General features: G+C 34.3%; 1 protein-coding gene across 1 annotated transcript; it reads right to left on the reverse strand.

The window, feature by feature from the left end:
* Positions 1 to 5182: 5182 nt before the first annotated feature.
* Positions 5183 to 6110, reverse strand: LOC18590451 (uncharacterized protein At1g08160-like). Its single transcript, XM_007015985.3, has one exon. It carries the CDS (start codon positions 6022 to 6024, stop codon positions 5416 to 5418), a length of 609 nt encoding a protein of 202 aa, XP_007016047.1. The 5' UTR covers positions 6025 to 6110; the 3' UTR covers positions 5183 to 5415.
* Between the last annotated feature and the right edge of the window lie 8924 nt (positions 6111 to 15034).

Here is a 15034-nt window from a genome sequence, read left to right on the forward strand (position 1 = left end):
TTACTAGAATGCAAATTTTTAATTTTTTTAAATTATCTTTGAATAAAAGAGTTTTTTTTTTTTTAACAAAATTCAATGATAAATAAATTATTCAATTGCTTAATCAATATAAAATGTATCATTTTTATTAAAATCGTGTACTCGAATTATTGGTACGATTTGAACTCGTAACCATCTCCTATCCAAGCCATTAAATGCAACCCTTCATTGGGTTTTTTTGTTTTTTTGCAAGACTTTGCCAAAAATGACCCAAAACAACCCTTCTTTTGCTGCAAGATGTTACCAAGAAAAAGTACATGAAAATGGTATACATGGGTAGGTTGGAATATGGGGAGAAAAGGTGTTAGCATTAATGTATAAATCTTCTAGAAGCAAGGTTGGCAAGAATTGGTTAGTAAAATGAAATGATTGACTTTTTAAAGACAAATGGCAAATGTTAGAATGTTGATTCAAAATTGGGAATATGGGTTAGCCTAAAGCAAAGTGATTTATTACTAAATTTACTATGATTATAACTGTCCAACTGTTGCTATTAAAGCCATCTTCCTTTTTTTATTTTAATGCAAGGTGGGTTTAACTTATGAAGTTTATGATTGGATGTGTTAATTAAAAGTTAGTTGCAAGAAAAAGCCATCATGTTAATTAGTGTAAAGCAATGTTTAGCTTATTAAAGCATCGCTCGTTGGCACTATATATAACATAATGTATAAACTTTACTACTTTATATATTATAAAATCGAGCCTGTTGAAAAGCTCATTGACTAATCAATTGTCTCGAAAATTTAGGCTAAACTAGAAATAACTCATCTAACTTTTATGTTGATACACTCTTCTCACCACAAATCAAAGTCCTGGGAAAATTAATTAATATCACATGTAAAACATGAACAATAATTAATGAACTTGAACCAAGAAGGAATGGCACAAAGAAATGTTTTAAGATTCGAACACAACCTTTATGACACTCCCTATCTATCTTAACCTTTATGACACTCCCTATCTATCTTAACTTGTTATGAATAATTTTTTTAATATACGAAATTATTTAAAAAAAAATTAATTTGATAAGGTATGTAACGCGCACATTTATAAACTTTTCAAGATTCATTTACATATCAAATGTGATATAAAAGTATTTTACTTAATTTTAAAATGTTTGACATGATATTCTCTCTCGCTCAATTTGATAATATTTTTGTTGTGATTGATCACCCTTACCTTCTTTTTAGAAATCCCTAACATGTTTTAAATATAAATTAAGTCTACTTTGATATCACTTAATTTCTCACACAATCGTTACTTTTTTTTTCAAAAAATTAATCTATTAAATGAAAAGTATGACCCCGTGACTTACATACACATTGATATATATTAAAAAACACCCATTATAATCATATATGTTTGAGTCCACCCAACATAATTGGGAAAATGATGCTTATCTGTTTTATCTTAGCTATATATATATATATATATATATATATTGTAAACAAATTCCTTATTATTTTTTTAAATTGTGAAATGCATTAGTCTTACAAAGCAATAATTGCATTTAAGAAAGGGAGTGAACACCTTGAAAGGAACACTATACGTTTCTACTCGACAATTTCCGTCGGCTTGTCAATTTTAACATGTATCAATCTTGAAACTATTTTCAATAAAATATTTTTTTATCTAAATGAAATGGTTCAGAGTAATTAATATGTATTAATCATTGCTTCCCATCTTATCAATCTAACTCAACTATTCTTTTACAAATTTTAACTGTGAATCATAATGGCAATGTAAATAAACTTAAGACCCATATTTATATAAATACATACCGTACATGCATGGAACTTGGAAGGATTGTTCATATCATTATACAATAAAAAATTTGAAGAAAATGGGTTGACTCAAAATCTAATGCCAAATGCCAGAAGGCGTCAGTAGTGCTCAATCATATAGTAGTCTATATATATATATTTATATATATCTCTTTATGATGGTGATTGTGACTAATTATTAAGATTATTTTAAGGTCAAAATGTTAGTTCAATACCCGACCAATTGCTAGCTTAAACTGATTAAGGTCTTGATGACTACTTTATGGCCAGCATCCATCCACCTTCGTGGAGGTTGCTTGTCACTCCCCAATCCACATAATCATCGAACCAACCTCCAACTGAATTTAATGAATTGGATCATAATGTTAATTATATTGCTTTATCACTGATTATCAATACTAATCATGAATCTTATATATTGCTATGGCTCCTTAATTTCGACAATGCTAACCTTACACACACATAATCATTCACAGTTTTATCAAATATTCACTTGAATTTAAAAGATAGAGTAAGATTTGAATAAAAATCCCAAGTTTTGAATATTTAAAAATAATACATCTTTATATTTTTTAATATATTTATATATGTTATATACTTTTTATTTTAAGTTATGATTATTAATAAATCCCATTGTTATCTTTCTAAAAAATATATATAAAAATAATAATGGATAAAATAATATTTTCAATAAATCAAATAAATATAATGAACCCACTTCAAAATTAATATGCATGCCTTAGTAATTGTCCATTATGTATCTCAAGGATAATTAGCAAATGTTGTGAAATAGTGTTTATAATGAGTTCATAAAAATGATTATTATTATTATTATTATTATTATTATTATTATTATTAATGGATGGAATCCTCTATATATATATATATATTAGTCATAATCTGAATAATGACCCCTCCATTAGTAGATAATAAGAGAACATATATGCAAAATGATTGTGAGGCATTGGCCCCCCAAATGTAAGGGCCATTTAGGTAAACCCAACAGATTGTCTCTTCTTAATGGCACATGTACTTGCAAAATGCGGTCATGGGTCCTCAGATTGCCCAAAAGATCATGTTCCTGCCCATCTTACAACCAAAGGTGTCCTTGGTGGAACCTGAATCTTCCCCAACGGTCACGTGGAAAGCTCCCTCAAAATAAAATCTATGATATTTTCATCATGCACTACACCATTACTTCTTCCCACGTCTACCTTCTTTATTATTATTAATTATTATTATACCTTGTTAAATCAACACAAATTAGCATACACTAAAATACTAATTAATCATGTTACCAAGAAAAAATATCTCGATTAGTACCAGAGATTTCAATTTTAAGATCTTAAATTCGAGTCATATAAACCGAGCAGTACAAGTGTACCATATCGAAAAGAGTTGCTTAAAAAAGAAAATAGTAAACGGATAGAAACAAGAGACAAAGAGCTAAATGAATTGCTGTAAAATGCAGTTGCATAATTGGTTATTATTGATGGGCCTTAACTAAGAAGGGGACTGGCTTCATTTATTCATGTTTTGCAAATAGTGAACAGCACAGGGACAAACAAAGGCACAGAGATGAAAGGATGAGTTAAAGAGTGTTAGGTTATCTGTCCTTCACTGCTCCACTTTCCATGAGCTTGTGCCCTGTCTCCTTCACAGTATATCCTCCAGGGGCGGGGGGCTGTTGCCCTTTAAGAAAGATGCCATGCAGAAAATGGTCATTTTTGGGGGTCAAGCTAGGCACTCAAGTTGATTATCAGAACTGGCAGCTTTAAGGGCACATGCTCTTACTAAATATCACATCTTGCAAGTTTATAATGGTAGGACACTATTATACATATATATATGCCACCTAGGGCCCCCAAGACATGGGGGTTTGGTTATTTTTTCTCATGTTAAATTAAACTTGTGCCTAAAGGAATTTGCTGCATCTCTTTTTAAAGGCCAACTCCACACAAAAATGAAGCATACCCCCTTTCTTAGGGCAGGGCATCTGTCAAAAGAGGGGGGCACATCTTATCTTGCGCTGTTGCTTTTGATAGCTTATCCTTATGCCTCCTCATTATAACCAAATAGTCATTCTCCAGCAAAAAATCACTGGATTGTAGCTGATGCTGAAGCCATCGAAGTCTTAACAGTGACAGATATTGATGAGTATTCTAGATATCATAGACTGAACAATTATTCCACTTTTTTTTCTAATTACAGATTGATGATCATCAAATTACTATGTGTTAGAAATAACTACAAACAATGATCAATTACTGATGAAAATGATCGAAACAGTTCTACTGATTCCATATATACTCCCTGATCTAACTCTCTATCAATTTCCTTCATTCTGATCAGCTTGGAATTGACAGATTTGACATTTGTTTTTGTAAACAAAAATGTGGGATTGAGATAATCAAAGGAATTAATGAAGGAAGCCAGACATCATTGTTCAAATATATGAATATGGGGTCGGGGGCCAGTGCCAATGGCATCCTTTTCTTTGCAAAAATGGCTGGATCAGGACTGTGTTACCTACTCCATGTTAGACAAGTCAAGAGACTTTTCATCCCAAGAAAAATTGTCTTATGGCAATGTAGCCCTTAATAAAGAGTTTCATTTATTGAAGGATTCGTGATCATTTGGTGTAACAACACATCAAACTGAAGGAGACTTTTTCAGTACTATAAATCTGTGGGGTCTGTAGGTGCAAGCTATTGGAGAGTTTAATTAGTTTCACCTGCAAATTTGCAAGTAACTACCTCACTTGGCGTCAAGGTTAATGTTCTTAGAACAGATGAAATGATGTTTACTAAGTACTAACCAATTAGCAAAGTGGGCAGTTTCACCTCAATCCAACAATGAATTCTTTCTAATATATATCCTTAATGAAAATAATGCAGACTCTTCTCGCTTTTTGGGTTAATCTGTAGTTTTTCCTTTTGATTTTTGTTAATTTTTTAAACTATAATAAAATAAAAAAGTCGCATCTAAGTATTTGATTCATTGGTTGGTATATAATCTTTCGACTTAAAAAACACAATTCAAATTCTCTTCTCAAATCTAAAAAAAGAAAAACCCAAAGACACATAGTCCATGTATTTTATAGGCCAAACCAACAGACTATCTCAGGCTGACAGCATTACAGTAGGCTCAAGGCCCATTTCTTCAGGCAATTTGAGCAGATGGAAATTCTTACACTTGAAAATTGGAAATGTTTCTAATATAATTTTTCCTTCTAATGACATAAATTCTGAGATTTGTATTAGAAAGATTTTTTTGTTCTAGCTATGATTGTAATATTATCTTCTTATCTTACAATAAAAAAAAACTTAAAAAGGAAAAGTATAAATGACAAAGATAAGTAGTGAACACTGATTAATACATTGATTTTGATACATACTCAAAAGTTTTATGATAAAGGGTAAAAAGAGCAACAACAATTTTCATACCATATATTAATCAAAAGAGAAAACAATAAGAGTATCATGGAAGAGAAAATGGCAACAACAAGACACCAATTCAGCCATGTAGCAGAGGGGGAAAAGGGAAAGAGAAACAAATTCCGAAGGAGAAGAACAAAATCACTCTAAACTAACTAAAGTTCTACTTCACATGGTACCTTGTCGAAATGCTTGTACCAAGAAAAGTGCACTGTCACTGAGGAACACACAATCCTTAGAATACGATGCCTAGACTTCCATACACCTACCTTAAACCGAATCTTTGACTTAAAATGAACATCAACTTGGATCTCCCCCGACGCTTTTTCAACCTTGATGTCCTTAAATATTGATGGTGACAATGCCAAATTTTGAGCCGTGAGCTTCGATTCCACTCGGGTCGCATTCCTATGAGGTTGAAAGAAGGGCTCAACTGTGTTGAACGCCAGAGTTTGATCTTCGTATGTCACTGCAGACTCCATGTAATCGTAGTAGAGGGAGATTCTGCTATTAGGATTATATGCCTTGAGGACAAAATCGAATGTGGCATTGAGATGGTTATTGGTTAGGTTGAAATTTTGGATTGAACCATTTTCCATGGTGTAAACAAACCTTTTTGGCCTAATGATTAGCCATGTGATCAGCACGGCTAGACCAACAAGAACAATAAGGGCTAGCAAGCAAGTAGCAAGAAATCTTACCAGGTTAATGTGTTTTGGTGGCTGTTGTGTAGCTTGTGCTGTACTGGCATTACCATTTGCCATTTCGGAGTGACAATCTTATGATCTGAACTCTGAACTCAGAATGTTGAATGTTGTTTTATACAGGATAAAAAGTTAGCGAATATTTTGCCTAATGGACTCTTATACATATATATAAATGCAACAGAATTGCTGAATGTTTTCTCTTGTCTTTGTCCTTTTATTTCTTTAATTTCTTTAATTTTCCCTTTTTCTTTGTCATTCCCTTTGAGGGACTTTAAGGTTTCTTGAATGAAACTCAAGACATCTGAAAGATTCATGTTCTGTTCTTTTCTTCTGGTTTAAATGTTGCAAGATTCATTGCTGCAACTAATGAACTCCCTGGCTCTAGGCCGAGCTGGCTGCAGCCTACAGACTAATCCCAATTTTCACTTTGCTTAGTTTGGCCCAGCTTTGGAGTGGAAGAATATGCTTTTCATATAGAGTATCAATTTGATACCATATGCCAGTCTTAACTGGCTTTGCTTGTATCAGATGTAGATGAATATAATTTCTTTCCACACCCAAAAAAAGGTTAAAAAGAAACCAAATTGCTGATGTTAGAAGCTTCGCCAACTAGGTTACTTGAGATGCTTTTCTGAGTAGATTGCCACTTTAATTAGCCAAGTCCATTAGCCACTTAAAAAGGGTGAAATTTTTCATGATTGACATAATCCCAGAAAGGTGGAGGTTTTAGGACTATCGACCTTAATTTTCTTGGTGTTGGGGGATAGGTAGGAGTTTCAGAGATATTCAGATAAGGGAATCTAATAACAACTGCTTATGCTCATTAGGACAAAATTCCTTCCAGGAAATTCAACTCTTAGATCATGAATCAACTCTATCAGATACTCCTAAAACAATATACAGTCCTAACTTGAGATTATTGTTAGCAATGGTGATTTTCAGATAAGTTCCTAGCAAGCTAGTTTCTCCAGTTTTGCTCAGTTGTTTTGGTTTCTCTTTGAATTAGGTCATCCTTGCTCTTCTGTTTCTGCTTTTCTGGCAGTTATCTCCTGGTTTTTAGGAATTTTTTTAAACAAATATGTATAAATAAAAAAGATTAAAGAACAAAAGTTTCCATTTCAAAAAGTCAAATAGCACTATTTTTAATTTTCCTATAATTCCAACCCTTCTTGTCTAAGCTGCCACCAACGTTGGCTTGGCTTAATCTCCCTTAGACTTTAGGATTAAGCTTTCATTCGCACTTTCTTTCTTGAGTCTTCAGTTGATATCATAGGTTCCACTTGATTTCAATTGGTACCTGACACTTGGCAGACATTGCTGAATCCTGGAGGGAGGCTAAAACATAGAAAGCTTGAAGGCATTGCATCAATCCAAAAGTTTAACCCATAAATCCCATACATAAATACATATATATGCTGCATTTGTTTTCTGATGTTTCTTTTAAGTGATAAGCCCAGCTGGATTTAGGTTTAATTTGATTAATTATGCTCAATATCCTACTTTCTGCTTCAATAATGACTAAAAAGAAGTCATCAGGCAAAATGGTTTGCCATTTTAGCTCAAATTGGAGCATTGAACAAAGGTTGCAGACAGCCTGACACTTGGCTTGGACATTACTTATCCAAATTAAGGATATGTGCTAAAGCTCAAAGGATATGCATAAAGATTTCGATTTCACTTGCTGATCCTTTGCTTTACAGCCAAGGTGTTCCAAGCCACATTTTTCAAACATCTCAATTTCCTGAAATTGAAACAGTAATACGTATATTCAACAACATTTACACTTAACAGATCTACATAATCAAACAGAGTCACACAAGGTATTTATTTCTCTACAGTCAGAGAGGGGGGGGGGGGGGGGGGGGGGGGGGGGTGACAGTTAAGTAGAAGTCCTTGTTTTGAGTCTTAGTTCACAGTAAAATTTAAAAGAGAAAGGATTCTTTGAAGTGTATCATTGTATATTCCACATGTATCAGAAGTAACACTGAAACTAATAAATTTAGAAGCTGATATTTTCAAGATTATGATACTTCGAGCAGAGTTTGATCCTCTTGGCTTACTGTCTTTCCTATCAGAAGTGATCTTTTAGGCAAACTTAAAGTTCTTAGTTTCCTTTATAGTTCTTGCTTCACCTCTAAGTAATTCCTAAGCCACCCTCACTGCAACTTTATGATGGATGGGAGGATAAATGCATCCCAGGAAGCATTGAAAAACTTAATGCACACTCCATGCAATAAATGATATGCCTTGACAGGTTGTTGAATTTGATTCCAGTCCTGTTTAGTGCTACCTTTTTGCTGTAAGTAGACAAGAGCATCCCCTGTTAAACAATTAAATTTCATCAAATGTCCAATTTTTTTATGAGATAGTCCACATTGAAATTAAACAAAGGAGATAGGTGGTCATGTATGAGTTAGGTATCACCTTCTCACTCTGATTCCAATTTTCTTGTTCATTCTCTTCTCTGGGTGATCATCACATGGCATATCAAAATCTGCTTAATTTGAATTCAGGATTAAGCATTACGCCATCAATTGGATGGAACTTCTACTTAGCATCTTCCCTTTCCCCCGTCCTTTTGCAATAACAATGAAAAACAACATATATGCTTTGGCTAAAGAACTAGCGGAGACAAAAGTAAAATCCACACCCAAGCAAAGTATTTTTGAGGCAAAGCACGTTAAGCAGCTGAAAACCACGCGCTGCACATGCATGACGCGTTCATCAGGCCTTATAACAGGCAAGATGAATCAGATCAAACAAGGCGTGTAGCGCGTGGGAGGTTTTAAAGTTGAAACATAGTACTATTTTATTGATAAGGCAGGCAAAAGATGCAAAAGAATAAGGGGAAAAAAGGGCTAAAGTTGTGGTCACCAAATGTGGAGCAATGAAGTTGGTCGCCGCATATCCCTTGGAAGATGCGGTCATTTCCATTTGGCATAAACCAAAGGGAGAAGAAACCCACAATTCAAATAACCACATTGTTTCTGTCTTTTATAAAGCTGTCTCACATATATCATCCTCAGCTAGCTAGAAGCCATACAGGATTACGACTGATGTGCGATTTCAAGATAGCTAGTCATTTCACTTAGTCATGGTGCCACCCCCACCATGCCAGAACCCAACAAAACTTGGCAACAGCAAGGGCTTAGTTGGTCTTTTCAGCATGGTGGGAGGTGGCGGAGTATAAATATTCAAGGTATGAATTTGATTTGATGGGAGGAATGGGGGGTTTGGTTGAATTGCAATAGCAAATATGTCAACCACATCCAGGGGACTGTTTCCCCCACAGGGCAATTATAATCCTTTGGCATGCACTTTAAGTTGAAGATGATCTCTTATCTCTTCACTTCATGTGATGGGAGAAACTGGGCTTTTTTAGATTGCAACCAGATTTCACTGTAAGGGCTGGTTTCTCCCATAGGGCAACTTCAATCCTTTGGCAGTTTCACTTCTCTTTGCGCCATGTGATTACATCGTTGGAAAAGGTTCTATGAAGAACCATATGCAGCATGCCCGAGAGTTAGTTTTCTCTTTTAGTAATCTTTGTTTTACGTTTTCCTTTGTTTTTTTTTTTTTTTTTCATATTTTCTTAAGTGTGTGTTGTATGAAATAAGCAGTGGTTCGTGGGTGCTTTGCATTTGTGATTTTTGTTCTGTAACTCCTGGATGTATCAGAATATAGCAAGTAAGCTGCAATCACCATATGTTTCAGAATCCAGATCGTTTTACTGATGCAGCTTAATGTTAAGTCATCCAAAAATAAATGAATGGCAGCTCATTTGATTTAGTTTATTGTTATTACCTGTAGCTCCATTGTGCTAATGGGATGTGTCAATAAGAACTCAAACCCCATGCTAACCACGAATCAAAAAAGATTGGAAACACTGCACATGCACATAATCAGTCCATTATTTGCTGTGATATTTTTTGAGACATCGATCATGATTTTACTGATACGAGGGCACATGCAGTTTTTGACCCACATATAAATACCTAATTATGAGTGATTAAACATGGACAAATACTTAATCAATACACCCAAGGTGGCAAACGGTATGTCTTTTATATATTACTCGATAAATGTAACTGACATTCAACCCCTTAGCATTTTGTGGACTCTGTTCGTCCATTCAAGGCCATCTCAAGCATCTTTTCAGAGTTCCATACACAATCTTTTTCATCGTACATTTAACTTTAAAGCAATTTTATCCCACCTACCACCAATCAAGTTAAATTTGCTCTTCTGCTGCTCAGATTTGGCCATTTATTTTCTCTTTACACAAGTAAATACTACGATACAGTTTTCCAACCGATTTGATATGGTCATACTTAAACAAGAACAAAAAGGGATTTCAATTCCTTAAGCAACTTCTGTATAACCCACTACTCTTGCCAAATTGAAAAGGAATGCTATATCTCACCAGCTTGAGCTGAAACCTGAGGAAACGATTCTGCCCATAGGGCCAGAACTACAGCATGACATCGCCAACATTCAACAAGCATTAACTCTTACAACTACAGCCTTGAAGGACTTGCATAAAATGGAGACATAATCTGGGTTCTTGTGGCCAGGATGATTCTGTTAAAATCCTGGAAAGCTCACAATTATTCTCAAACAGAACAGGAAGGTATAAACTCTAAACTCTAAAAGGGAACTGGTGATACAGCGCATGACACGGCCTTTGCCGTTCTCTGCCTCTCAAGACCATGAAAGCAAACTCAAGTCCAAGAAAAGGTAAGCAAATAAGCATCCATCATTTCTGCCCTTGCTAGCTCAAGCATGGGCAAAAGGAGCACAAAAGGCATGGTGCAGACAACATTAATGGCCTTTCTGTTAATTAGAAAATGAGCTCCTGTGAACTGTGATGGATCCAACTTTTTTCTTTAATTTCTTGATATGTTAGACAAAGTCACCTGACTATCTAAGATATTTGATTTTTTTTCTTAGGAGAAAGATAGTGTATCTGATCAATTCCCTCCAACAGTGCTACACGTTCCAAATTTCCATTAGCAGGCAGACAGCAGAAAGTGGAGGAGCAGACTTTAAGCCTGTGATCCTGCTCAAAATCAGGAATATTCCGAGTGTCTTACCAACAACACTTCAGAATCAACATGTTTCAACCCCTTTCTTGCTGCTCTGCTGAAAACTGATATGTTTGAGTACTCTACCTAGAAGTATGTTTTGAGCCAAGAGCCAGCTATTTTAGCTAGAGGCTTTAGATTCCCAAGGCAAATTCTTTGCTACAACCTGATGGATTTAGGTCTGTCCCAATAGAAGCCTCGTGACAACGACAGAAAACAAGAAATTGGTATAGTCATTACCCATGAGTGATGCCATATTGTTGGCACTATGGCTGTGGGGAGAATATTTTAAAGCATATATGATAGGTTTATTCCCTAAGTCTCATCAAAAGATACTTTCTATATAGTACAATGATTATTCTTTGAAACATTCCGTTGTTAAAGAATTTGAAATTTTAATTTGAAGATTTTTTGTTCAAATTCTAAAATTGAAAAAATAGGATTTATGAAAGAAGAAGAATTACTTTTCTTTATGTAACATTCAATATCATATGTACTAAAAAAAAATTATAATTTCATGCAACATAAGCAATCTCGAAGCTTTTACACCACTCCACATTATTTGCATCATGGAAGTCATCTAGCTGTGCCTAGATGTCATAATCTCAAAGGAGAATGTCATAGTTCCAAAGGAGGATGTAATGGTCCTAGCAAGAAGTAATGAATCTCATATTAGTTATGTATTAAAATGAGATTAGGTATTAAAGATTCACATTATTTTTAAGTTGTGAGATATTTTTTGTGGGATAAAACCATGAGATCAACAAAGTCAAAACAGGCAAAACCATGACAGAAGGTGTTATGGTCCTAACGGGGAGCCATTAATCCCTTATCGAGAAGATGCCATGGTCCTTGTAGAGAATCATGAAAGTCATATCAAGAGAGGATGTAATGGTCCCTGAAAGGAGTCATAAATTTTATATCGACTATGTATTAAAGTGAGATTGAGTATTTAAAGGTTCGTACCATTTTTAACATAACTTGCAATAACATACCTTGCATATTGATGTATGTTGTCACAATTAGTATCAAAGCAAGCTTTAAGAAACGAAGTGCCACCATGGGATTTATGGTTTCCTTTTGGGACCATGACATCTTCCTTGATGTAGGATTAATAGCTCTTCGCTAGGTTCATGACATCCTCCCCGATGTGAGATTAATAGCTCTCTACTAGGACCATAACATTCTCCCTAATGTGGAATTAATAACTCTCCGTTAGGATCATTACATTTTCTCCCACTCCAACAAGAGCCTATCTCTAAACCTTTACACAAATAAGTGAGGAGCCATTAATCCTATGTCGAGGCGGATGTCATGGTCCCAAATGAGAGTCATGAATCTCACATCAATCGTGTGTTAAAGTGAGACTGGGTTGGTTCTAAATTAGATTGAGATTGGGTTGGTCAAAAAATAATAATAAATACTACATTGATGGTGTAATAAAATGAGATTAAGCATTTAAGAGTCCAAAAAATTAAAATAAACAATATCTTACAAATTAGTGCGAACCATCACATTGAGACCTGAAGTAGTAACCAATACCAATATCCCTAGCTTATTAAATTTGTATATATCAAATCGTTGCTTTCAAAAATAATAGGAGGGGAAGTTTAGGGAGTTGATAACACTGTCAACTTCACCCAAATGAACCTAATAAAGTTGCTTTGCTTTCCAATCTTCGTTCTTCACCGCAAGTTTTTGGCCTTTTTGTAACCAATGGAGAATTAAAGAAATACAGATTAACACTCATCCAGCTAATTATAAATTCAAGAAGAAATTATGGTAGGGAATCATAATAATAAATTAAGTGCCTATAATCATATATTCAAAATTATTTATAAATATTAGTCTAAAAAGTGATATTTTCTTGTGTATATTCTTTCAAGTGAAATTTCTGACATTGATCAAATATCAATTGGATGTCTCTCACACGCATTTCTTTCACATTGCTGAAGATATTTGTGAATTGGCTTAGATCCCATTTGGTTTTGGTAAATTTGAAACTGAGAATTGTTTCCAAGTGTTTGTAAAACTGAGAATTTTTTTATTTAAATGTCTTTGTAAATTCCTTTTGTAGTAAGCAAACCCAAATTAGTAGTATTTTCCTTCACAATTTTATGTACTTCTGCTAGGATATACCACGCAAAACCAAAATTGGGTGCATAGCTTACTTAAAATTTGGTCTCACTTTGAGCATGAGATGCACAGATCTCCTCCCAACAGGAAAGGATTTGAGACGGACAGATAGCAACAACTTTGATACTACATCTTCAATTCTTGATCGTTTCTACAAGGAAAGGGGCACGAAGGTCGGTTTTTTTGGAATACATGCACATTGTCCTATTTATTTTCTTTGTTATCCAAAGTAAGAATTCGTACTAATCTTTTGTTATACTCTTATCCTATATAAAGTTAAATTTTTAATCTACTTGTTGAGAATACTCTTTACTTAATATTCCTTGAGTGTAAAATTTTTTCAATATAAACAACTTACATGTTTTCTAACTGTGCTATAGTTATGGGTTTACATTTATAATCAAAAGACATGTGTGAGAGACGGTGGAAACCCTATATTTATATGCTCAATATTTAATATATCTTTTACTAATATGAGATTTGTGACATTTTACCCTATTCAATTGTGTAATGTCCTCGTTACATTGACTCTTTACTCATTAAAAGAAAAAAACTCTTACATTGACTTGAGTTTACCTTAATTTTTATATCTTTTATGAAGACTTCAAATCAACGAAGATTTGAATCTGCTTTGATCCTATTAATCACGAGTTCACGTTTAAGAATAGAAAGGCAATTTTTACTAGCAAAATGATAATTTCTTGCTTGTTATTTAATGCAACCTTAATTAAAAAAACTTAAAAGTATCGCTTGCTAACAATGGTATGGAGATTAATCCATCATCAAACCCAAATCATCCTTTCAACCTCCTCCAATTTCATTTCTCCTATTTCTTCCATCAAATTCCATTAAAGTTTAGTCATGACAAAGCCCTTAATATTAAGCTAAATCCTGCCTAACTTTACCTAGAAAATACCAATATTCCCGAAAGATACTCAAATTTCCAGGAAATGAAGCCCAACCCAAATTCACTTTGTTTAAACCAAATTTAAAAATGTGCTTCACTATGGTTGGTCAAAATTCCAAAGTTTTAAATCCCACTAACGGCTATAAAATAATTGCCACGTGGCAATCCATTCTTTTTTCCCGCCACCATTGTAAAATCTTCTCATTTTCACTCCGAAATTTGTTTCCCCCAAAGTAAGCTTTGGCTTAATCCACTATTTTCCCTCACGCGCCACCTAAACGCGCGGGAAGGACGCTTTCCTTCCACGCAAATAAAGTAAAAGGAACACGTAATTCCAGCCGAGGGCAGCAAGAGACCAAGCTGTCGAAGGAAGAAGAGGGAGCCACGAGGGATGGTGTGGACTTCACGCTCTGTGAAGGCATGTGGGTCGAATTGTCTTACGTTTTGTGCTAATTTAGCTCAGCAGAATCTTAAAGCGCTCGTAAAATTATTTGGCGAAATCTGATTGGTCAAAATCTGAAAATCGTTAATTGGCTCAGCCTCGAAAATTCACGAGTTTCAACAACATTTTGGAGAAAATAAAACGAGGAAGCAGAGATTTATGATAGGGTTACCCTCCTAATTTCATCATTGGACGAGAATGCCCCTACAATGGTGGAGTTGCTGTCATTTAATTTTTTGGATTCAGCCTAGCTGGTCTTTTGGGATTTGCTAAGAAATCCTTGTATGTTTTGTTTATTGTTATTGCCACCCCAAAATTTTGCATTATAGACTTTATTTAACATTTTTCTAGGTTAAAAATTAAGATACAAAATGAGAAGTGACTTATCACTAATCTTGTCCTCATTTTGATTCTTTGAGTGTTAACCTTTACATGAAGTGCGTAAGAGCTAGATTAATGTTGTAATTTATAAATATGTTCAAAAGATTTAATTTGAAA

The sequence above is a fragment of the Theobroma cacao genome, chromosome 9 (genome assembly GCF_053813885.1).
Source record: "Theobroma cacao isolate CCN51 chromosome 9, ASM5381388v1, whole genome shotgun sequence".
Taxonomy (NCBI): domain Eukaryota; kingdom Viridiplantae; phylum Streptophyta; class Magnoliopsida; order Malvales; family Malvaceae; genus Theobroma; species Theobroma cacao.